Source organism: Bemisia tabaci, chromosome 4, assembly GCF_918797505.1.
Source record: "Bemisia tabaci chromosome 4, PGI_BMITA_v3".
Lineage (NCBI taxonomy): Eukaryota > Metazoa > Arthropoda > Insecta > Hemiptera > Aleyrodidae > Bemisia > Bemisia tabaci.
In genome coordinates this window covers 20557686-20584075 of record NC_092796.1, presented here as the reverse complement: position 1 = coordinate 20584075, position 26390 = coordinate 20557686, and the positions used below count along the sequence as shown (strand labels likewise).

At 41.2% G+C, this 26390-nt stretch overlaps 1 protein-coding gene across 1 annotated transcript in view; it reads left to right on the top strand.

The window, feature by feature from the left end:
• The first annotated feature begins 3626 nt into the window (after positions 1–3626).
• Ser (protein serrate) overlaps positions 3627–26390 on the top strand; it is a 243687-nt gene continuing 220923 nt past the window's right edge. Inside the window, exon 1 of the mRNA XM_019049018.2 lies at positions 3627–4605. Within this exon, the coding sequence (XP_018904563.2) occupies positions 4561–4605 (45 nt within the window). The 5' untranslated portion in view covers positions 3627–4560. The remainder of the gene's footprint in view (positions 4606–26390) is intronic.

Below are 26390 nucleotides of genomic sequence, written 5' to 3'. Positions count from 1 at the left end.
TCCAACAAAAACTTTGAATTTTTGGCGATAGATAGTAGAGCAGTGGTTTAGTTCAAAACCACTCATAACTCAATTTTTCCCAAAATATGGGTTGGTTCCTTTCTGCTTAACTCAGTCCAAATGCTAGTACTTCTTAAATAAGCTAAGTAGAAGGTTTCTCTTGGTCTTGTTTCAAAGATAGGTCTAATAGCTTTCTAATGCAGACTAACAATAAGATCAACGCATTTCATTTCAATGCGTGCTGCAAGCTGCACAAGTTTTGCAGGCTTGAAGAGCGAGTGTCACGTCACGTTGCAACCTTCGACTTCAAACAAGAAAGTTTACTCACCGAAATCGGTCTTTTAAACTTCTGTCCCGTGAGATGTTACGCCTAAATTAAGTTGGCAAAAAACTTCCGTTCTTGTTTAGTTTTTGTTGAAGGGCGTGTCGGATGACAATGAATTGATATGAGAACATCGTCTCGTGATTCAGCGAAACATTAGCTCTAAACGGAACGAAAATCATTCAGTAACTGCAATTAAGCGCGCGCATCCACACAATTTCAACGCTAAAGTTTGGTTAATACGGGAAGTAACACAATACTTCGGTTGAACGATTTCAAAAAAAAATGTCAGCTAGTTTTTTTGAAGAAATTAGGTGAAAAAAGAATGGTAAATACGCAAGTCGCAATCGGAGAAATGCATTTCCCCGTCACTTCATTGTTTTCTGCGTTAAATTCACCGCTAACTGTGCCAAAATCAACACTAAAGTGTTGGTTTGTTTTTCGCTTCCTATGTTAACCGAAAGTAACGCACGAAAACAAACATTGTTCTCAGTATAGGATCTATAGGGGTTATCTCGCACTGTCAGGATTTCCTAAAGGAAAATTTGTCTGCGTAGTCGGTTTCATTAATTCATCTTCCATTGATATAGTTACCAGAACTGCCAAGCGGTACAATAAATACAGAATTACATTAGATTTTGGATTTTACAGTCTAATGAAACTAACATTTCGCTTCCTAATTGCTTTGGAGACACTGAGACGCCAGATTTTACGGGAATTCTCGTGACTTATCTCTTTTCGAAGGGAGAAACCTCTGATAGACTAAAGTACCTTCGGCACTCGAGCATCAAATATCAATGCAACATCTGTTGGAGGCTGAGTGTAAAGTCTTTGGTCCAGAAGTAGATGCTTGCCTTCCTAAGCCTATCGGATTTTGAAACATCAATACAAACCATCAAGTGAACGTACCGGAGGGAGAAGGGTGCATAAGACGCGTTCACTCGTGTTGGACACATTTTTTGCGTAGGCCATGTCAACACTACCAGCAAAAGTTCACGGAACTTCGCGCGAAAGTTCAGTTCCGTAAACCTATCTCTGTGTGGACAAGGCCTTTCATTTGTAAGAAATGAACTAAAAAATTAAGAAAGAATATATAAATGCGGTTTAATAATTTCAACTTCCGCCGCCGTGCCGCGCTGACCACACTGTGTTTGGCGCAATGTATGAAGTATTCATGTAGTCTTGTAGGCACCGTGCGTTTCACGCTGCGCCGACCGCTGTTGACCGTACTGTGTTTGACGCAATGCGTGAAGTATTCTTGCAGTCTCGTAGGCGCTAATGTGTGTTACATGCCGACCGCCGCGCCGCGCCGAGGGTCTGTCCTTATCATCCCAAGTCCTCGTCATCATTTCTCTCTGCACGACCGCGCCGCTCCAGGCCAATTTACGTGTTTGGTTTCCCTCTTAACTTAACTAATTAAAGGTGCGCAGTCTTTTGTATTACTGAAATACGACAAAATTAGAAATTAATGAATTCTCAGGAAATGAGAGATTTTGTTACCTTTTCTTGTTTTGTACTTTTATTCGAATCCGATTATTTTTGTGTACCCTGCATTTAAAAAAATTGCAAAATTTGCCGCCCCCTAATTTTGCCGCCATTTGCCGCGGCCCATGTGGCCACCCCCTTAATCCAGCCCTGAATGTGCCACCAGGGAGTACGAGTACATGCGGTTGGCATGAACATGCCAATGTTTACCAAATTTTACTTTTTATTTTATTTTTACTTTACATTATGCACACTTTGTAGGTTTCGTCCGGACAAAAAAGTGGCTTCTCAATTGACCCAGATAAAGCTTGAGCCTTCGAAGAATTTTCTATCAGTTAAACATTTTTACATTTTCTAGGACTTGTAAATGCTAACAGAATATTTACAAAGCACCACTCTACGCTGTTTACTACACTGTCAGGAAAAATTGTCATTTGATGGTGGGCTATTTTCGACGTCTATTGGTCAGATAGCTGTTCGTCGATTCATCCCAAGGTACCCTGGAAAAAATCTTGGATTTATAGCTCGGAAAAAATGAGAAAAAATCACGGATTTTCAGCTCGGAATATACCATCCGTTTTTACAGATGAGTTTCATTCTCTATGACACCCAATCGTCATTGCCTCTATCAGTGGTGTGGCTTACTTGCTTTTGATGTATCGATTTATCTCTCATTTAAACCTATTGAAAAGGATCAATATACCCACAGTGTTCGCAACGAATACCTTAACAATAATCGAGTCTTTACCATAGCTTCATATGAGGAAATATCGATAATCGAGCATTCACGCTCCGCCACTGCTCCCTACATCCTCCCACTATCAGGCAATTGACGCACTCTGATCTTCTCCTTCAGTCATTGTCTCAAACCTTTCACAGGACGTCTACATCGCGCCGGCTCCTCCCGGGAGGAAGGAACCCAACCGAGAACCTGCTTGGCCAAACGATCGTCTGATGTTCTCCCCTCGTGCCTATACCATACCATACTAACTGTTTTTGACCTGACATCATGCACGATGTCATTCTTCAAACTCGTTATCGCACGGACTTTTTCACTTTGGAATTTTCCTTTTCAGATTATAGTCTATCAGGAAAATCCAAGGTTTGTAGACATAGTTTTTCTTCGGAACTCGACAGGAAGCTTTTCGTTTGACCTTGTTCGATAAACAACGTTGGGATAAAGAGCTTTGTCGAAAAGGCCTCGATAGAGATCAAATTCCCGAATCAATTCCGATCAAAGTAGCATCAAAGTGTCGGGAGTCACCAGTCTTAAACTCATTAATTTGCTTCATTTTAAAATGAAAACTTGGCAGAAATGTTTCCTGTGGCAGGAAATGATGAATGGTGGCACTCCGTTCTGATCTCACTTTGAACAAATAAGTGCGGCCCGTCAAAATTTGATGGTAGATGGTGACCACCAGTCATCAGCATGTCTACTTTGATCGGAATTGGTTTGGAATTTGATCGTCTATGCAGGGCTAAAGGCAGCGACAAGAGACCCTCCACTGGCCTCCTAGCGACAGGTGGAAGCTTTTACTTTCGGGGTTTCAACAATTCCTCATGGACAAATATTAGGGAGCAACAGTCATCACCCTAGTTTCGGCTGTTGACTTACCTACATGGTCGATGATGAGCTTCGGATGACGTCATGAGCCAAACAACTTTCCCAAACGTCGGCCATTTTCGGCTTGTTTGCAAAACGAAACTGCCAACACGTTATCGAACATCAACCATGGAGGTAAGTCAACAGTAGAATGCTGAAGTCCCGATAGTAAAAGCTTCCACAACGGCCAAGATAGGGTCTCTTGTCTCTGTCGTTATCTCACGGACTTTTTTACTTTGGAATTTTCCTTTTCAGATTATAGTCCATCAGGGGAGGACTCCAAATCCAAGGTTTCTAGACATAGTGTTTCCTCGGAACTCGACAGGGAGCTTTTCGTTTGACCTTGTTCGATAAACAACATTGGGATAAAGAGCTTTGTCGAAAGGTCGTCGGACGAAGCATTCATCAAGCATCAACAAGGAGTCGGTCGGTTGAGAGCAGAGCCCACTGTGCGGGGCCAGATCCAGTGCAGGAGCAGCGGGGCCCCATCCGTGAGAGTCGTTTGCCACAGGGCAGGTCCGCGGGTCCCGGAGCCGCCTCGCCATTGGTGCCCGCTCGCTCCGGGCTGCGCGCGCAGCTTCTCGCCATCCTCGTCCTGCCACCGGCCCAGAGCTTCGGCTTCCAGCGTTTCCTCCTCAGTTCCAACAGACCCAGAATCCAGGCGGATCCACGCTCCCGGCCAAAGCATTTGCGACCCCCAAACTTTTTTCGCGTTCGCGCACCTGCTCCGCGTCGCGTCGCCACCCCCTCGCGCCCTCGTAGACCTCAGTGCAATCCTAGTGATACGTGTATCAGTGTTAGTGCTTGTGCGGATAATACATACCCTCGAACGTAGCCTCTTCAGTAGCCGGAGAGATTGTTTTTCCTCAGTTTTTTCCCCGTTTTTCTTTCTCTTTTCTTTTGGAATTTTACGGAACACCCCGCGTGCAATCTGACCAGTGTGAGTGTTTTTCTGTGCGGTCTTTTTGAGTTCGTTTCGTTTTGAATTTGTTGCCGGTTTCCTTTTTGAGCCCCAGTGGTACTTTTTGGAAAACAGTGCTTTTGTGCGGGCAAACTGTGCTCGCAAAACGGATTATTATATAGCCTCGCACCCGCAGCATGATTTTAAGGATGTAACGTGACTTCGATCCAAGGCCCATGACACTTAGAAATGAAGTACGGGATCTTGTGCCTCCTCCTGTTTGCCTTCCTGCAGGTATGTCCATCCAGCTTTTCAGTTATCCGTGCAGTGGTGGTGCGGAGGGCGGAACAAAATTTGGAAAAGCAACGGGGGGGGGGGGGAGAGGGGGGTCGGGTCGGCAGGATTTACTGCCAGACGAGAGGGGATGCTCAGGATGCTCTCTAGAATTTTTTTTAGTCAGGAACCCCTGTAACATAATTTTTTGTTGTTCTCACAGCGGATAATTACATTAAAAAAAGCGGATAATTACATTAAAAAAAGCGGATAATTACATTAAAAAAAAAAAAAAAAAAAAAAAAAAAATCTTTGAGCCTTTGGGAAGATCGCCCTCTCATCTTCCCCTACATGTGTTGCCACTATTCTGCCGTGCTTAGGATAAACGCCGTATGAGGCTTCAGGCGTTGCCATATTTCCTTCGATAAAAAACGAATTTTCTGAGAAATGCTTGATAATTTCCATCAAATTTTCCTGAAAATTCTTTTCACAATTTAATCTAAAATATCCGTAAATTTTAAGAAAAAATATGCGTAACTTTCTTCGAAATCACATGTTTAATTTCGAGGAAATAGGGCAACAATTAGTACATGAAAGTCCAGCGCATGAAATTTTTGAGGGGTATTTGATAGCAGTGCCCAACCCCCCCCCCCCGTCCAAAAAACCTTTTAAATGTTGATTATTTTGAGTTTAAAGAAAGTTAGATTTACTCAAATCCTTCTGTACAGTATATCTTACATCGCCTAATTTGTAAATTCATATCGCTCATCATTCCTCCATTTTCAACTAGAATTCTCATACTTCTCTTAAAATCCTGCAAGCTTCCAGATTGAGTAACTGTCCTGAAGATTCTAAAAAGTCTCCTTAAATTCTATCCAAAACTCCGTAAGAAGAGGATCAAACGTACCGAGAGTTAACACTCATAGGGTTATAGGCGAGAGAGGAAAACACTGAGTAACGAAAAGAGACACTTAATAAAATCCCAATCGTGGAACCTGATCTACTTATGTGGACTTATGTTGGTAACTAATACTTGGCTGCCTCAAATACCTTCTAACGTTTTTTAGACTTTTTGTCCTTACCGTAGACCCAGAACGACAACTTAAATTCAAGGAAAATAAAGTTTTAAACGTTAATAATCATTTTTCGGCGGCATAGCTCACTAGACCACATTATTATCATGATTTTAAAGAACATCGCCGTCAAAAGTATTTAAAAGTACAGAGCTTTTTTTGTATGGTAGGTATACGATAAGGACCAAAGAAATTAATTTTGTCCTTACCGGAGACCATACAAGAAGTGCTAAATCTAAGGGGAACTTAACTCTTGCGGCGATGTTCTTTGAATGTATGATGATCAGAATTTGGTCTAGTGAGATGTGACGCCAAAAAGTGATTATGAACGTTCATAATTGTATTTTCCTTGAATTTAAGTTGTAGTTCAGGGTCTACGGTAAGGACAGAAAGTCTAAAAAACGTTGAAAGTTATTTGAACCAACCCTGCTGACCTGCAATAGACTCAACAACTAACAGATACAATCGTACATAATATGGAATTCCGCTTAACATTAAAAGTAATTAGCTTGCTGTCATCACAGAAAATTCAGAAAAACCTACTTGTTTCGATTGAATCAGCCTTCAAAATAGACAAACATTTCTTGTTCAGACCGCGCTCTGCTATCTTTGCCTCTAATTATTATATGTGATTGGCAACACCCAATTTTCCGAAACATCTCCTGAAACAGAAGAAACTGCTACTGCTGGATGCTTTGAAATTTCTTTGCTTATTTTTTTAAAAATTCGCAGATTGCTTTTTCGGGGAAAAATATCTTTTCCCCAAGTCTGAAGATGGTAAAATAATAAAATAATAAAAATAGGAAAATTTAGCAATTAATACTTTAGGTTTGAGTAATACGCAGGGTATTTCGCTTCATGTAAATTGTTTTCGCGTTCCTAGGTGTGAATATTATAAATATGTCGAAAATTAATACGTAACAGGAACAGCTTCATCGGGTTTTCATTATACTTCTTTTTGGTAAATATTAGGACCTCTTCAATTCCCTCTTCAATTTTACTCTCATCTTTTACTTTCTTGCACAATGTCAAAATCACTTGTAATCGTGAAGTGCATCTCATCTTTTACTTTCTTGCACAATGACAAAATCACTTGTAATCGTGAAGTGCACTATCAAAATAAGGAAATATAAGAGGTCTTTAATTAACCTTTCTTACTAGATGCGCTTGTCAAGCGAAGAGAACCAAATTTTTCTTCGACAATTGGTAGTCACGAATTAAAATTAACGATCTTAGGTTTTGCGATCCTAGTTTTTGGTTAGCTTTAAACTCTAATACTTGCACGGCTAAGGTTACAATTTAACCACGTTGAGGTTTGACGTCTTAACTGTTCAACTATGGAGATAGATCCTGACCAATTCCCATGTTAAATTCAATCGAGAAAAATCAATCGGAGAGCAATATTTGACCAGAAAAAGCAAGCATTGGCAAATGACATCGATCATAGAAATACTTATCTTCTTCAAGACGTTACGGAATTCCACCATTTTAGATGTGTACACTGTTAAAAAAACGGAGTGAGACTCAGCACAAGCGCGAGTAAGAACGGGCCCTCACTTCGCCGGACCGAGGAGTCACTCCGACGGAGAATCGGCTGGACGGATTTTGGGTGCCGTACGCATAGAAATCACTCCGACGCCGGACGGATTCGCGGGAGCCGCAAATTTAGGGGTTCGCAGCTAGGGGATGGTGGAAAGGGGTTAATTGTGGAAATAATTTTTGAAACCATGAAAAATAAAAATAATGAAACCATTGGTACGTGGTTTAAACCGATTATGATGGTTAGAAATTTTCGACCTACCTTGGGAATTGAACCGGGACCTACTTAACACTAACCGACGACCCTACCGATTGAGCTATAGCGAACGATGCATGACAGTGACGCAAATCTAGACCGCGCATTACGAAATTCAAGCGAGACGATAGGCAACCCAGCAACACACAGCAAGTGTACCGGCGAGACAATGGTGGAATTCGTGGAAATGCCAGTCTTGCCAGTGCCGTTGCCTGATACGGGTACACTTAGCTCGTATATCCGGCGGTATCAACAAGGCTGAAGGCGCGTCTTTACCCCCTAGCTGTCTTACCTTCCCCGCCCAAAGTCCGGGCCCAATGCGCGGTCTAGATTGTATTATACGTCAATGATTTGAACGGGCCGCTAAGATATTTTCATTCTACCTGGATTTGTCCGTGTATTTAGTTTACTTTACTATACTTTTAACTATATTTTATCGCTTTACTTTGTTTTATTTCCTTGTTGTCTCTATTTTTTCTTCACTCTATTTTATTTTTTCAAGCACTTCATTTTTTTCTCTTTAATTATTTACTTCTCATTCCTTTACTTTGTTTTATATTTACTGTGATTTCTTCTAATACTTCATCATAATTTTTGGACTTCACTTTACGTCTTTGACTTCATTTTATCATATATTTGATTTACTTTATTTTATTTCTTTTCTATTGTCTCTGTTATACCATAATTTCGACTATTCTATTATTTACACTATTCTATTATTTTTTCTATTTTTTTCTCTTTAAATTTTTCATTTTCATTCTGAGAGTGGTAGGCTTAAAGGGGAGAAGAGACAGTATATAGCGCTAGTGCGAGGGAGAGAAGGTGCGTGTGACTCCGGGCCGTACTGCAGCTCCGGTGCGGACTGCGGAGTGCTTTGACTACACATGCAGCCCGTCTCAGCACCTACGCGCTGAACCGCACTCCCGTGTTCATTCTCACTCCGGATTTTCCGTCGGACGGAATCAACGATTTTTAACAGTGTAGTTCGTTGATCAGGAAAGTGGAATGCATGTGTTTTAGATATAATAAATAAATAATAATAATAAAAAAAAATCAGAAATTAACCATACAAAAACAACGACTAAAGAAATTGAGAAAAAATCCTCTCACCTTCCAGATTTACTTTTGCCGATATATTTGCGGCACAGCACATTTTATTCAAGTGGACTCTACAGCTTGGCTTTTCTTATAACTGAAAGGCTTACAATGAAGCCGAAATCATTGGAGCTTTCGAATGCTACAAACCTTCATAAAATGAAAATAAACGGTCGAGCTGTAAACTTAACCAGTTCAAGGCTTTTTTGATGGATTTGATGAATTTCAACGAAACCTAATTTTTCAAGTTTTTGAACATCGTGAGTGGGTGCACTGTTTTACGGCTCACTGAAGGAAAGTGGAAATCACCTCTGAGGTTCTGTGCACCGAAGACGGCTGCCTGGTCGATTCATTAGGTGGCAATAAATTATAATTTAACTGCCTCGTAAAATTTGATGCACTCTTACGGGGCAGCAACCCACGTAGAGCTGAAAATCGAAATCGACGCCGTCGTGCTGGAAAATTACATCAGGAAGCCAAAACTGTTCCACGAAGTTTCTTTACCTTCCTTTGATTTCCTGTCCATCCTTTATATTATGCGGACATTTTGTCTGGTTCGGATTTTCTCTCTTTCATTCGGATTAACTTTAAGAAATGGCTAATATACATGTCATAGTCTCCAGCTCGAAAGTTCTATAAACATTCATTTAGTCTAATAACATTAATAGGGTAGGTGAATGCGAATCTTTACTCAGTTCTCCATTTAAGGTGCCGTCAGTCGCATGGAAAAAGAAATCGATTTTTTTTTGTCTCGAAAATAATTTTTTTATGAAAGTCTTGTTTCAAAACGCGATTTCATTATTTTGGTCATTCAAAAAAATAAATAATAAATTGAATATCTTTGAGGTATGGGGGATCCGCAGGGGAAGACAAAAACAGAGTGCCTCTTTTTTGTAGGTAACTCATTTAAAAATTAAGCCCCTTTTAAGTTTTCAGCACATTACGCACGCAGCTTTGACACGAAGCACTGTTAACTTTATACGAAATTAAATGGCGAAATTAAATTCATCTTCTTTTAAACCCTTCTAATAGTTCACGGGTTTTGTATCATGTAACCAAATGTCAATGAAAAAGTAGAAAATGATAATTTACAATTGAATGTAAAATGTTACCTGTCATGTGACAATTCTGTAACTATCTGGTACCGATGCACTTAATGTGCCACTTGAAAATAATTGATGATGAACAGAAAACGAAATTTAGAAAAAATTGACTTGAAAATTCTGGAATACACCTAAATTATCCGTTTACGAGCTTAATCGTGCGTTTAAATCTTCAAATCCGTGTATTACCGCGTTCGCTCCAAAGTCAAAATACCTCCTGAATCACACTTTCACATTTTCGTTTCCATAGAGGCTGTGATTCGGAATCGCTGCAAATGTTTACTGAATCGAACTTAAATTTAAATTTTTCCTAGCGTTTTTCCAAGTTACTTTACGTTTTTTTATCGCGATGCATGAAATATTTGGGCAAATTGTTTTCATCCCATGAGTTCAGTGAGTGACATGCCTTTTTCTTACCCTCCCATTTCCTCCACTTATTTTCATCGGTCGTAAAAGTCCTTCTTTCAAAGTAGGTGTTGCCTATTTTTTTTACTTAAAACGTATAGCAGTTGAATCTGTGATTCACGTGAAATTCCAGCAGACCGTGGCAGCAGTCATTCGGAATCCATTTTGCAGTAAGGAACCACTATTTCTGGCTTATTTTAGGAACAACAAATATACTTTTGGTTTTCCAATGCAGAAAGGTGCTTTTATGGAAGAGCAAGAGATTCCTTATTGCAAAATGTAATCCAATCATCATTCTCTTGACATTCTCGCACCGTTGCGGCTTGAACGCTCAGCTTTAAGTAGCGGTATTAATTTCTCGGATTTTGTAAAAATCTCATTTCCTTGGAAGAGGACTGCGGATATTGCTTACGTATGACATTCTCCGGAGTAGCTTCTCTCGCATTAATCGATCAGTGTAAATCGCATGACCGAGATTCACATCGTTTCCGCTGTCAGCATTATTCGTCTTCAAAATAAATGTGCTGAAAGCAGGTGAATAAGGAAGTGCACCGATAAACTTATGAGTATAGTCCATGCCATAACCATGCATTATAAGCTCAGAATAGATAATCGCAGATTATTTTACTAAAAATTTCGATCTTAATGTTACGGCAATGTTAATGCCTGTCATCTCCACCACTCTACGCGAAATTTACTTTCTTATGTGCAACGCTGTTTAAGTAATTGAGATTATAATTTTTGTAATTTGATTAAAAGCCAAAATTATTAAAAGGATACTTGTTCGGGTAACAAAAAGCTTGTTACGTTGAATAGAATTTATGTTCTATGTACGATGGGTTTTTTCGTGATTTGTTTCTAGTTGTGACGGATTTGATTAATGTCATTGTTACTATTCTCCTCTACAAAGACGGTTGCGATAGCTGTTTGAGTGTTCGTTTTTCTTATGTTGCAATGTTTGGTCTTAAGGACCTTTGTACAATGGGTCTAATTTGGAGTTTCTAGGGGTGAGGGTGACCATGATGACATCACCTGATTTAAGTTTTATGCTTTTTCTTGAAGAGTCATAGCGGGCGTTGTTTTTTCTAGCATCTGGTAATGATTTTGATAGTTAATCGCTTTCTACGCTCAAATTGGACATACTCAGACAGGTGAACTTCTTTTAACCCTCCAGGCGAGCGTTTTAAGTGAATTGCAAATTATTACTATAATTTAAATATTTTGGAGCTCTCTATTACAAACCCCTTTTGAAAATTATGTGACCTTTTTAAACAGGTATGACCTTTCTCTGAAGTTCCTTTTGAACGTCGTTTTGAAAGTCGAGGACTCACAGTACATCCACGAGCATGAACTGTTAAAGATTTTCGAATGCTATGCTTACTTTTGCGCTAAACGCAATTCTTCCATCAATTAAACGCTTTGTTTTGACAAGCCAAAGAATCTCATCGATTTCCTCCCTTCTAATACCTATGAGAAAGAGTAAAAACGCGTTTTTCGATCGCGGCTTTGAAAAATCACTCAGAAAATCACGCAAATGAAGTTTTATCTTCAAATTTAGACGCCGACAAGAGTTTCAATGTTGAACTTTATCACACAAGCCCTTGGATAAGATTAAGATAAAGGGTTAATTTTTTAAAAGTAATTTATACCTGAAAGTTCTAACACGTTTCGCGCAACTCTTTCTGCTGTGATGTATACCTATACTTTTAATGATATTTTATTGTAGACTTGAAGTAAATCCAGAAATTAAAAGAAAATTTAACCATTATTTTCAGAACCACACAAAGTCTTGGTAGTGTCACACGAGTCTTCACGAATGCCAGCGTTTTCGTATAATTCGGCGTGAGGAGCGACTTGTCCAAAAAATTACGAAACAAGCCGCGTATATTTCACAACGATAAGCTAAAATAAGATTTGTAGCCCTCTTTTTGGGTGGCGGCGCCGAATTCCAGGATTCAAAATTGTCGTTACTCACCAAAAGGGGGCGGGTTACGTCTGTCTGGGTTGTTAACCGAAAAACGCTTAACACAACCAATATCTGCCACTAGTAAATAGTTGGGGAAACAATTATTGTTCTGTTTATCTCAAAACTAAATTGACTCTCTTTTAAATTTTTTATTTGTAAGAACGGAGAACAGATTTGAGAAGTATTTCTCAAAATTTTAAAATGTAAACCGCACTGTTTAACTTCTTAAAATTCATGCTGATCAATCCACTCGTTTCCTAACAACCTATTTGCCGCCGTAAGTTGATCATTCTCCTCTTCTTTCTTAGGATGATATCCACTAAAATCACATCGAGCTTCTGACGTGGCTGTGTGTTTCCCAAGTATTTGGTGTGTAGTTTTTCATGACAAACCCTCCATATCTCGAAGTTGTGGGAGAGTTATCATTTCTTTTTTTCTTCACTGTTTCATCTTGATTTTGGTGTTGAATTTGCATGATACACCAAAGCAGTGCCTCATCTTGCTATATCAGATCTCATAATTTGCACTCCTACGCACTAATGCATCGGCTCCGGTTTTGTATGCTTCGATTCTTCGCCTTTATCAATTTCATATTGCACGATTCGGCAACAAGACCAAATCCGGTCCGGTAAAAAATTCTTAGATGAGCATAGAGCATGTATCATGTTTTACGAAAATTTTTTAGATTGACCATAAATGATGAGTGATGTTATAATGAATTTAACCGGGTAACGAAGTGCGATGACAATTTGCAAGAATCTAACATAATTTTCGGTACATTATGCCCGCAAATGATAGTTCCGATCATGAAACTAAGACGAGAATTCATACAAAATTTCCTACAGACAAGTTCTCGGCAGTGAAGGGGTACACGGCGGCCCTCACACGGAAAACTACCCCTGCGCGATCGCTCAAAGATCGCGCGGCGCCATTGAATTTGATTCGAATTTTCACTCAATCGCTTTCGCAATTAAAGCGCTGGATGTAGAAAGGGCATCTCTTAGTTGTGGCGTCTCAAAATCTCCGACAGCGTATCATAATTAGAGCAAACTGCATTGAATTCGTTGAAACTTCGACGTAATTTTCTTCATGATTTTACACTGCTGCAAACGAACAATTTCAGAAAATTCACTGAATAGTTTCCTCTTTATAATATGTACATATCAGTAGTGAAGATTTTGTGACACCGCAACTAAGGAATGCCCTTTCTGCACCCAACGCCTCAATTCCGAACCAAAACAGCAACAAAATTATGTCATCAGTGGAATTTTAAATCTAGAAAAACACTCCGATGACGGGAACTGAATTTCGTTTTGTACCTATCGAACACCATAGGTTTTTCGGCTCAGGTAACTAGAGTTTTCACTCGGAGAAACCGAATTTCGCCTGGCCGAACAGAGCAACTTGGAACTTGCCTTTCACATTGGTTTCCCGATTTTGTTGTTACGCTGATGCTACTTCTTATCTGCGATGCGCATTTCGGACGTTGATCCATCTTCAGGCACACTGTGTAATGACGTTTTTCAAAAACGCACGTTACGTGTACGGCACATGATAATGAATATTAAAACTAATACATAAAATCGCAAAAACGAGACAACATACACGGAGAAAAAAACTTCATGCGTGGGACCCGAAGTTGAGGTCATATGGATGAAGTTTTCTGATCACGCGTCCGAAAACTTGAGGTCGATGTGCGATCCGAACCCCTCGGTATACATCGTAGTACTTCAGATGTCTGACCCGAACTTCGGCAACTGAACCTCATGTTTTTAGACACGTGATCCAAAAACTTCAGAGATCCATATGACCTTTACTTCGGGTCCCACGCACGAAGTTTTTTTCTCCGTGTAGCAGCATCAAACGCAGCAGCATCAGCGTAACAACAAAATCGGGCAAACAAAGTGAAAAGTAAGGTCAACGACCAACCCGATAAAATGAAAACCACCAATTTTCACGCCAACAGAAAAACATGGGTTTTCAAACTTGATTGAGCTTTATTCTCAGTGTGCGAGACTCTATTCTCGATCCGGAGGATTCGGTCCCTGACCGGGAGGAAAACTGAGTCATAGATATTCACGCGGCGGCAAGAAACGTAACGATCTAGTTTTCACGACGTCTCCGACCTCGCAGCGATACCAAAGTCAACGCAGAGGAATGCGTGAGAATTGGCGAAACGGGTAAAAAATACTGATTTCCCATCGGTGTCCACCCACCCCCCTCCCCACCATGCGGGACACAGGTATCGTCGGCGTACACTCGCGCGAGTCCCCTTTCGTTGACTCGCGCAATTAATTTCCCATTCCGCGTTCGCGTCCGCCGCGCCCTCACCCTCACTCGCCAGTAAAAACCGCCAATTTGCACGCTATTCTAATCGCAGTTACGAGGTTCCTGCGCAGGAGAGCGAGTAGCTAAATCATCCGACTCGAAATAACGACGCGGCGAGGGTTTTTTGGCTCATTAAACGAGTCATTAAACAATGGAGACCCGTGTAACTGTCGTGTCCGAGAGACCAAGCCGGACCTACAGCGAAAAAGTTTTGCCTTTTTTCTCGTTTTTCGTTTTTTCAAAAGTGTTTTTCCTAATTATTTATTTCTGCGCCGTTTGTCTTTGAGTAAAGTGGGTTTTGCGCTCATACACGGAGAAAAGAACCTCGGTCATACGAATCTAATAGTTTTTTAGGCGCTTCTTATTTCAGAGGGCTTCACTTAAACTTTGAGGAATCGACCGCTTTCAGTCGCGACTGAATTGCACTTGCGTTCGTCGCGTGGGTCAGTTCCATGAACCTTCAAACTGTTGAGCCCTTAGCAGGGATTTGCGTCGAATGGAAGCTCAAAATTGCCCGATAGCCACCTGTGGGGTGATAATTGAAAGTTTAAAGCAGCCTGGTTGGACGTCGAAATTCGATATATTGCGAGGTTAAGATAGGTCTGTGTCTACTCTTTTCGTGTAGACATAGTTTCAGTAATCGGGCCACTGGAGTCCTCACACAGGGTTCTTGTCTGGCTCATTAATTCAGCTCTGAATGTTCGTTTTAAAGAATTTCATACAACCTTATTTATATCCTCAGTATGATGCAATTTTCATAGGTTTTTGTAAGCCTCGGGGCTGTTTAACGCGACACCTTTGCCACCGTAGTGCCCTCGCAAAATTTTACTTAGTAGTTGTTTTCAAGTCAAGTGTTTAACAACCTCCTTTGAGAGGACATATGACTTGGTGAATGAAGTTAGGGGTTGTTGAAAATACTTCCCTTCCTTTACGCTACGTTTAATGATTTCCTGAAATAAATTATTGGCATGGGATTCAATTAGAGAAGATAGGTCATTATTTGCCACTGACCTAATGAAATGTGGTGCGCATCTTAAGGAGTAATGTTTCCTGTTGTGCACTCTTAATTATGGACTTACTTACGGGTCTGGGAACACCCTATCTACCCAGCGTGGCACTATGATGCACGCATAATCATCTACCCCAATATAAAGAGAGAAAGAGCAAATAATTATGCAACCGTTTGAAATGCACTGTTAGCACGTGCAAGCAGATATGACACATATGAGTTAACGTGTTTAATTTTAATGAATCAAATTGTGCCTCCTAATTCTTATGTCAATAAGTTATTTCGTGATCACCTACACTTATACCCATCACATTCAAGAATATTTGAACTTCAGAGGATTTTTTTCTTTTTTCATATTCTTTCTTTTTCTTTTTTTTTTAAAAAAAAAATTTAGGTACGGTATATTTTCATTTTGAGATGGTCGATTGACGTTGAAATCCTCTTTGTCATTTCCGTTTGTAACTTTGAGGATGTTTCAATGGATTTTACCTTGAAAGTGTATTAAAAGCCTCTTAGAATTCGGTAGACCTGTAGTTAAATCCCCCCACTAGTTAGTGTCCCGTTGCTTACAATCACAACAGGTGCGCAACGGAAGGCGATTCCACGCCTGGAATGAAAGAACACGCAGGTAATTAGCGGATAATTAAACGCCGTTTCCTCGAAAGCGCTGGTGGGCACTCAGAACCACGTTCTCGATACTCCGTATCGGACTTGTGTGAAGTATCCTTCCCGAGAGAAAAGAAAAGCAAAGGAATACGGAGAGGCATGCAACAATTTTTACATTTGACTCGTTAAATGAGGATGAGGAAGGAGGGAAAAGCCTCTCGCTGACCTATGGTGTTCCCTATCATTCCAGTACTCAGGGTGAATACGCGATGGAATTGGTAATCTGTGCATGTAAGAAAACGTGCTATCATGCTTTTCTTATATTATAATAATGTATCGCAGACAAATGGTCAAATCAGCAGGCATTTTGTTAAATGCCTCGGCAAATGGTCGAATATTCTTACTTGAACTGAAACTTGATAATGATCAGTTCGCTAACTGTATACAAAATAATTCTCTATCATCTGTTCTGTAGAGAAGAATTCTCTTGACAAAATTACTTCCTACAATGATAAATAAATTTTTTCTAGTCCTCAAATGCACTTTTATCTCAAGTTATGCAGCATTGCAGCATTACGTAAAATGAAGCGTTTTCACAATTTTGGACGGTTGAAGAAATGTGAGAAGCATTTTAAACAGGCAAATACAAGTAAAGTTAGCACTTTTATGGATTTTTAATTTCTAAATACCAATAATTTGAAAGGTCTTTGTAAACGACGTACAAAACCTTATAACCTCTGAAAAGTTTACTATTTCCCTAACCATTTGATAAAATTTGATAAATTTTGCGCACTTTTAATGGCCTACATTATGCAATGTATATCCAAACATGCAGACTTTAAGTCGATCTACATGACATGTCATTCATGTTTTATTCTTGATCTATTGTGCTCAACCGTTTTGTCCTGACTCTTAAAAGGCTATCAGTATTATTGTGGCCCTGAAGGTAGATTTGCTCCTCTTTCCTCCAGTCCTCGCCAAATAAGTTGGCGCACTTCCAGACTGCGTCAGCAGACCGTCTGACGTCACTTTTACATGCAAAGTGAATGCAAGAAACAAGATGGCGGATCTTTAATCGCAGTCTAAAAATCCATAGACTTTTTTGGTGTGTACTCTAATGGTCGAGATCTTCCATGATCATTCGCTAGACGCAGCCGGCTGAGATGGGAAATCAGAGCCGAGGCCTAGCGGGATACAAGAGCGAGAGCGCGAGTTGCGCTATCTCCCGGCCGATCAGTGGATGAGAGGAGTGGGCCAACGTGTGACAGTACTAATTGATATAATAGCCAGAATTTAAGCGCAGCCGCGAATGAGTCGACGGATTCAGCGCCGCGACGCCCGCCACACTCGCGGGCGTCGCGGCGCGGAGCCCACGTGGGGCCCGGGTCCGTGGGTCACCGATTGTTCGCCGTTCCCGGACGTCGTTGCCGCGTCCGCCGAAATTCCGATGCAAACTTTAAAATTCCTAAGAAGCATGATTCATCGGCTATTGATACTTTCCCATTTAACACTTGAAAAAAAAAAAAACACATTGGATCTAGAGTCCAGACTCTTAGAAACATCGACAAGAAAAAATACTCTTGATTCAATCGGATTTTTGCTTAAATCAAGAACCAAGCCTCTTAATATGAGCGGATTTCCATTTGATTTAAGCAAAAATCTGATTGAATGAAGGGTATTTTTTCTTGTCAATGTTTTTAAGAGTCTGGACTCTAGATCCAATGTGTTTTTTTTTCCAGTGAAAGCTATGGTGAAGGATCGATTATCAAGGCGTTCGTTGCAAATACCCTGATAATCGATTCTTTTCCACAGTTCTAAATGGCGGAATCATCGATTCATCAGTAAGCACGACGCGCCTCAGCCTGAGGCATAGTCATAACAGGCTACGTGGGTTCTCGTGAACCTATAAGCGGAATTGGAGGTGACATTAAAAGCGCAAAGTTGTCATAATTTGAATTTAGTTGAATTAAATCTATTGTTACCCATTTAATTTTCTTCTTTTTGTAAGGATTGTCTTTGCGCAAGTACAGACGCACGAGCGATTTTCCTTCATCTCCTAACTTTTCAGTTTCTGAAAATAGTGATAATTAGGGGGGAAAACACACTGGGAAAAAAAAAAAAACACATTGGATCTAGAGTCCAGACTCTTAAAAACATCGACAAGAAACTGGAATCTTGATTCAATCAGATTTAAGCTTAAATCCAAAGGAAATCCGCTCAAATTAAGAGGCTTGGTTCTTGATTTAAGCTTAATTCTGATTGAATCAAGAGTTTATTTTTCTTGTCGATGTTTTCAAGAGTCTGGACTCTAGATCCAATGTGTTTTGTTTTCCAGTGCATAGAAAACCCCGATGTAAACCTCGACATTGGTCTCCTTAATATTACGATATTCAAATTGAAAATATATCAAACCCCTCCAGTTGTATAGCGCTCTCTGCGTCTTTGCTCGAGGTTTCTTGCAGCTTCGAACGTTTCAGTCGCTTCAAACTATCCGTCTTAAACCTCATGGTGCCGAAGATTTGTCAACGCGGCCGGGGCGGAGAGATGCTCCTCGCGCAAGCCGGAGTCGCATTGTTGGTGCGAGTGGGCGAATGTTTGTGCGGCCGCGGGTACAATTGCGCAAGGCTCATTGATAGTAAATTATTAATTAATAAAATCCACACACTCCGGGAACACGGCTCTTTTGTCCCTCGTAATTAGGCCCCGACAGCTTGCCATTGTGCCTCTAGTCTCTGTTCGCACCGCGCTACGCCGACCCGGCCGCGGACGACAAAAGCATATCTGCTTAACATTTAGATTGGATTTATGCGGTTTTTATTCACAGGGCAGAGTACACTCTGTGGTCAGTATGGGTGCACTTAGTCTCAGTGTAAGTGCTGTCGCAGGAACGTATTTGTCCGTTTCATCGCCGTAGAATCGCGTTACGCTTCGGAAGCAACCGTTCGACACTGGAAAATGTTCTTGGATTTAGAGTTCAGACTCTTAAAAAATTCCACAAGAAATAATACTCTTGATTCAATCGGATTTTTGCTTGAATCAATAGGAAAGCCGCTTGTATCAAGAGTATTAGGGTATACCAACATAATTTATTGGAAATGTCCATATCATCCAATAACCTTGCCCTTTTTTATCCTTGTACACTGACAAAAAAGTTTTGGGCTGTATAGACATACCGTCTATACCAGTCTCAGAGGCCGAAAGTTCCGAGTACTGCAGCCGAAGCTTCGACTGCTCCGGGTGCTACACCCGGAACTTTCGGCCTTTGAGCACGGAACCCGGACGGTATGTCTATATAGCCCGTAAGTAGCCTCTCCACGGCCGGAGTTTCTTTTTCAGTATACAGTGTAAGTGACTCATGAGGGGCCTTTGTTTCCTCCCAGATCTTCATTTTTTTCATTTTTCGCTCGATTCCAAAAGACTTTCCTTGCAACCGGAGCCAGTGCGACCATAGGTATGCGATTCGCAATCCGTATCTTAACCTCGTGCGTCAGGCGTCTGACCTCCCGGAGACACCATCGGCTCTGCGCCGAAGAATGCGAGCCGTTCTCTCGAACCTCTCGTTAATTCCGCCGAGGCGTGTCGCCCGCCGTTAATTATATTTTTTCTTTCAATTTGTTTTGAGGTGTCGTTAGCGCTTGCAAAATTTAATCCGGAGCGTGGAACTGGTTTAGTTGTGCGCTTGCCACACGGCAGGATTTCGGCTTGGAACCTGCCCACGTCCGAGCCATTATCTCGTGAGCCGTGGAACAGATTCGCCCCAATGGAGCTCAAGGCTCGTGAGAAAATGGAGTTGATGGGTTTTCACATGGACTGATTCATTTTTTCCGGCTCGACTCGGCATTCGAGCGTAGTTGTCGAGTGACGTCTTCCTTTCTTTTCAATTGTAGGAGCGCATTCCGCGGATCGGAGGTGTCGAGTCGCTCGCGAAATCGGAGAGTTTCCTGCGGCCGCGAGAGCTAATTACTGCACAGTCTGGTAATTGCACCTCGATTCGAGCGAGTTTTTTCGTCGCCCGGTTCTGCATTTTTGCGGAGCGAGCGAGCCGCGTAGACGGTGAAAAAATCGAGTTACATTTTTCTGGGCTAAATCACCCAAATCCTGGTGCAGTTGTCAACAGCAGAGCTTTCGGCAGGTTCTCGTCTCTCAAGTGTAATTTTTTCGTATTTGCATCGGCTCATTTCACACTTATGAGAACGCAGCTGGCTGATCGTTGAAATTGCTAGACAGAGCGATGGACATAGGGGAAATGGATGCATCCTATTGTTTGAGATGGGTGGTTGTCATAGACTAAGGGGAAAAACGATGAACGGAAGAATGATCCGCCCAGCAGCCCGATTATTGAAATTGATAGACAAAGAAGACATAAGGAGTATTGAGAGCTCCAATCGGTTGAAGTGGGAGGTTCCTATCGACTAAGGGAGAAAAGACTAACTACAGGGCCTCTCGTGGGTTGCCGGATAGTTAGTCTATTACTTTCCTCATTTGTCCATTTCAACCACCTGCTTCCACCAGTGAGATCACTCTATTTCTCATGTGTCTTCTTTTTCTATCGCCTTTTCTATCAATTTCAACAGTCAGCCCTCAGGCAAGGCGTTATTAGCTCCTATCGCTAGACTATACTGCCGTGCTAAGGAAAAACGCCGTGTGAACCGTCGGGCGTTGCCAAATTTCCTTTGATATGACGCGAATTCCCCGGTAAATTTATCAATATTTTCCTCCTAATTTTTCAGATAATTTAGCTCGCAATTTTACCTACAGCCCCTGAAAATTTAAAGGAAAAATATTCACAACTTTTCTAAAAAATAAACATTTTGTCGAAGGAAATTTGGCAACTCTCGAATGTTCATACGACGTTCTTTCTTAGCGCGACAGCATATCTAATGGTGAGGAGCGTCGGCGGATGACCTGAGAAATTCCGCAATCGATACCTACTCGCCGTCATTTAATCTGGTTTACTTTTACTTTTTACCATCCATTTATACGCGCGGTTGTGGCTTCTTTGAACAGAAGCGTTTTCCGACATGAAATGTAGGCACGCAGCACGATCGACACGAAAAGAAGGTATGTTGCTGTCTCGCCCTCAACTTTCGATAAAATCTGCCACGCAGCAATGTCTCTTATGAATGAGTATACATACATATATTTATGATATGAAGAGATATAGTCATTTTTAAATGTGCTTGCGGAAGCGGCGCTTCCTCATTGCTTATCGGCGGTGAAACCGCCAGACCATGTGCATCTCGATTTGCGACGTTGCGGACTCCCTGACATACTCTATTTTTTAAATGGAGAACTATTGAACCTTTATCCTCAAACACGTCCGTGATTTTTCTTCTCTTTGCGAAGAATGCGTTGAGGAAACCTCAAGAAATGAAACTGATTTGTTCTCTCTCGAAGAATTTGAGCGCATAAATCTTTAATGAGAAGATATGCACTTATGAAATTGAAATTGTGTTAGGACTGTACTAATACCTTTCCGCGTTTGGAAATGGTAGTGTCGTTTCGGAAAATCATACCCTCTCTCTCTCGTTTCATTTCGATCTGTGAATTCCAATTCCCTCAGTCTAAAAGCTCGCGGCATCGATAAAAGGACTAGGTTTCGCGCAATGACACTAGTAGTATTGCAGAATTGTGCTACAATATTGATTCTGTCCCCTTTTTTCATACCCCCAAAAAATACGCAAAATTCAAAAGTTCCATTCTTATCTTAAAAAAGGTTGAATTTAAGAACAATAAATACCTTCAAATGACTAATTTTTAGTCTGCTCAGAACTATTTCCATACTGAAAAGAGGCAATATTGCCAATTCTCCCGGTTCCTTCTTGCACATAGTTTAGTCCAGTCAACACATCTTGGCAGCAGTGGCGTGGCGTGCTTTGCGGTATATCGATTGATCTGTCATTTAAACCTATGAAAAAGGATCGATTAACAGGGTGTTCGCAGCGAACATGTTAATAAGCGATTCTTTACCGCGAATTCAAATGGGGAAAAATCGATAATTGATCATTCACGCCACGCCTATGCTTGGCAGTTACCCAAATTTCTGGTAACGATGACGGCAACATATTTTGTTGTAATCTCTCCAGTTCCGATTTAGGAAATAATTTTTTCCGGCTGATTAATCATCCTAGTTTATTATTTTCATGCGATCCAAGGTATACTCAGAAAACATCGTCAAATCAGACTCCAACAGAGCCGGAGAGGCATTGCGCGGAGAGCGCATCCGTCTGATTGCGTGCGAAGGAAACCTATCAGACGACGCGACGGTGGGAATAAACGAGGCAGTAAAATCAGCGCTACGGTGGCAGAGGAAGGCGTCCAATAAAATCGCTCCGCGGCCGGAATCTATGAACCGCGTCGAAGTCCGGTCGGACCCAGACATTCCTTCATCTCTCTCCTGTGCAGCAGGTCGGTAAAGGACCGTGCACAATCACGTGATGACTCCCTCCGTCATTTATTCGTCCGTGCTCAAAGGGATAGATGCGGCATTGTCTCGTTGCTGCAGAATCGGCCGTTCTGATTCAATATCAGTGCTGACCGGGTGGGTCGCGGCAACTCTGAAGGATTGTGGTGGAATCTCTGGATCGATCACTGCTCCATGGACGGCCGGAATGTTTCAATAATTCTGGATTTATGAATGCAACCGGTGAACTGATGCTACAGTGTCAGCGATTGAATTGCACTGACGACAGTGTTGTCGTGGTGACTGCTGCCGTGCTAAGGAAGAACGCCGTATGAGCCCTCACACGTTGCCAAATTTCCCTCGATAAAAACCGAATTTATCGAGAAAATTTTGGATAATTTTTACATTTACATTTTTTACATTTTCGGACGATTTTTAATTTAAAATAGGTGAAAATTTTAGGGAAAAATACGCATGAATTTCGTCAAAAATACAAGTTTTATCAAGGGAAATTTGGCGACTCTGGAATCCTCATACGGCGTTCTTCCTTAGCACGGCAGAATTATCACAGACTTGCAGCCGTGGACTGAAGTTCGAAAGATCAAAACCGCCAGAAACCCTTCGAAAAAGTTGCAGAGATGAGTCGATGAGAATTTTCTAAAAAACTATAACTGAGAGCATTTCAATCCAACCGCTTGGAGATACATTTCCTTGTCAGTACGAAGATTATAATTTTAAATGAATTCATTTTACTTACTTAAAATTAACTTTCATCTCTCCGTCACGCTTCTCTTCAGTAGGTATGCTTAGCAACTTTTTGTACGGTCTACCGTACCTCTCCTTTTGTCTTGCAACAATGCAAGGTACACACACAGTAGACGTATTTTGTTTGGAAGACATTCAGGAACATGTTACAAAAGAAACTGATATTTGTGTCACTTTCTACGACCAATGAGAAGGAAGCTTAAAGGTCACTCCAGTACAATTGTTGCAACAGTGTAAAAGCCAGTACATTCCTATTTTGTTTGCGTTTTTCGATTGTAATCCTGCCAGACGGACATAAGCTTCAACTGAAAATACGGCCTGATAGAATGTGCCGTCTTCTAAATAAATGTCAATCCGATACGGTTCCATGATTAAAGTTTAACTTTAGTTTAAACACCACACAAAACAACTTAGGCGAAAGGCGAATTCGAGCGGTAAGATGTAGATGTAAGCAGATGTAAGAAACTTCGGCGCCAAAGGAGAAAAGTGAGGTCAGGAATTCCGTAACAATTTCTGCAGCCTGTTCCGAGCACGTTGCAAGTGTCACGTATCAAAATGTTACGACTCTGGAAATCATTAGATTCAATCGGACTCTTTGCTTGAATCAAACGGAAATCCTCCTATATCAAGAGGCTAGGCTCTTAGATTCAAAGAAAAATCGGATTGAATCGAGAGTATTTTTTCTTTCGATGTTATTACAAGTCTGGGCTCCAGATCCAAGCTACTTTTTTTCCAGTGAAGTTTCTCCCCGCAGAAGTGATACACTTTCTTCATGCACGGGCAGTAGCAATGCAGGAACGAAAACCCCATCATTCGAGGTTCAGTTAGCGGATTATTTGAGGGAAACAACGGGAGGAATTAACAGGATTGAGCGTTTTTGCAGGCAAAGACCCCCTACGAATGAGCAGGCGATCACAGAGCGGGAGTAGCTGGTGGAGCGTGCATGAAGCTCGCTCGGACTCCATGATTATACTCTGTTGCTCTCTCCTCTCCTCTACTCTTTGCACATCACATAATGGCGCCAAGCACAAATTTCACTCTCGGAGAAAAATTAAACTGCTCAGCTCAGGGAATTGACCTTTTTGATCGGGATTAAATTTCTAAAAGAGTTCAAACCAAGTACTAACCAGGGTAATTCTCAAAATTCTTTGGCAAGACATTTTTCTGATATAATTTAAGGATTACCTAAGGAGGGAAAATGTTTAGCATATCTGGAGAAATCACAAGCTTGTGCGGGGGCCCCGCAGCGTTCTGAGGCATTGAAATCAAATTCTAAACGTACCTACTTACATTTTGAATTTTGATGGAAAATAAGGGGGGGGGGGGGGGGGGCTTCAATTTTATATCTGAGCCATGGGGATGCCAGATGATGAGGGATGAGTTTGAGGGTTTTTGCGCTCAGCAGAGATGTTTTCAGGAGCATTGGGGGAACTAGTTAGGAGGAGGGGGGGGGGAGAAATATTACCCTCTCCTGACTTCAAGAAATATGAGGGCTTTTGCTAAGTTAGCTGTGTTGCTAGACTTTCATTGTGGAATTTGTAATTCTACCAAAAATATTTCCATGTGAAGATGAACCATCAAGCTAAAAATTTAACTCAGCATTCGCACAAATTTATAATTTTTTTTTTTTGTGGCACAATGGTACAACTTCTGGGAAACATCCTGTTGAAGGTAACGAGGCACTTAGCATATTTCTTGAAAAATTTGCTAAAAAAATATCTTTGCACATTTCTGCTTTTGATAACTTATACCCACAAAAGTACATAACGATCCAAAAAGTGGTGAATTTTACCAGTCAGGCATCAAGGGGTGAAATATGGGAGCATAAATAGCATTAGGTACCTAAGATGACATTTGAATCAGTGAGTTCGAAAATACACCAACTCGGAAAAAAAAATTTTCAGGAAACACCTAAAACTTCGCAGCGGGCGAAGAAGTTAGTTTAAGAAAAACTTTTTTGGTGCCAAAGGACGCAAGAAGTATACTCTAGAGACTTTAACGCACCAAGTTTCAGATACTGATTTTTCATAGTCTGCCCTGAAAAATTTATATTTTTCGACCTGAATAACGCTTGAATATTTATATAACTTGTTGGCACAAGGTATACTGAACCGAAAAAAGAAAACCGCATAATCGGATAGTCACCCGTTTCCCTTGATCGGCCAAAAATTGGTATTTCCAATGAAATTCTTCGATTCCTCCCTTTTCCCGTCGCTGTTTCGAGCACTTCCGATTGCAATTTCGAAACATCCTTTTGCGTGCAGATGCTTCTACTTATCCATAAGTGTTACTAAACCGTAAAAAAGTGAAAATCGAAAAAAACCCGTGTTGGAGTGTTTCCGAACTCACTGATTCATTTTACATTATTGGAAACATGATTATTTGGATAGATAAGGAAGGTGGGGAGACGGCAGACGGCAGACGATAGGATGGGTTAGAGTAGGTATTGGTTAGAGAGTGCTCGAACTGCTCTGAGTTCCAGTCGCGCCACGCAGCCATCTTGCCTGCTCATTCCGAGGGGGTCTTTGCCTGCAAAAAGTAAACATCGAATTAACAGTATCACATGACACCATCTCCAGGAGGACGCAGCCGTGCATCTGAGTTATGCAAATCTCAGATCCCAGATAAGTGTGAACTGGGTGCAGTGGGCGGTGTTCTGTTTGCACCTAGCCTTCGACCTGTCTTTCCCAGGAATGAGAGAAATTCAGGGCGTTTTGGGACGTCTCATAGGAAAAATGTTACGGTGCTTTACAGTGTCTGCTCCTGTTACGATTACTTGCGATAAACTCACAAATTTTCATAAATGAGCCAGTGGTATATTATGGAGTGCATTACGCTCCTTGGAATTTTTCAGATTCTTTTAACCTCAATTGGGACAAAAGGCTTGTTTGAAACTATATTTTTGTCGGGCTCTGCATCTTTCTACTGCGTGGGGGTCGAAATGCCAGCTGTAGTCCAGAGTCGAGATCCACGTAAGGTTTTGCTGGAAAGTTTGGACTAGTGCGGAAGCTTTACTCTTTGACGGACTTTTTGAATACATTTTAGCGAATTTGCGTCGCGTCGTGTCTTGGGCCAGTTCTTAAAGACTGAAGCGAAACATGGAAATGCAGGAGAACTTCCTGCACACCCGAACTGAGTATTATATCGATGGATGAAATGCGATACCACGCATCTCCGTGATGTTGTTGCAAAATCTCCCTTCCTAGTTCATTTTTTCGAAGGAGAACATGTCAACTCTTTAGCTTGTTCAATATTCTC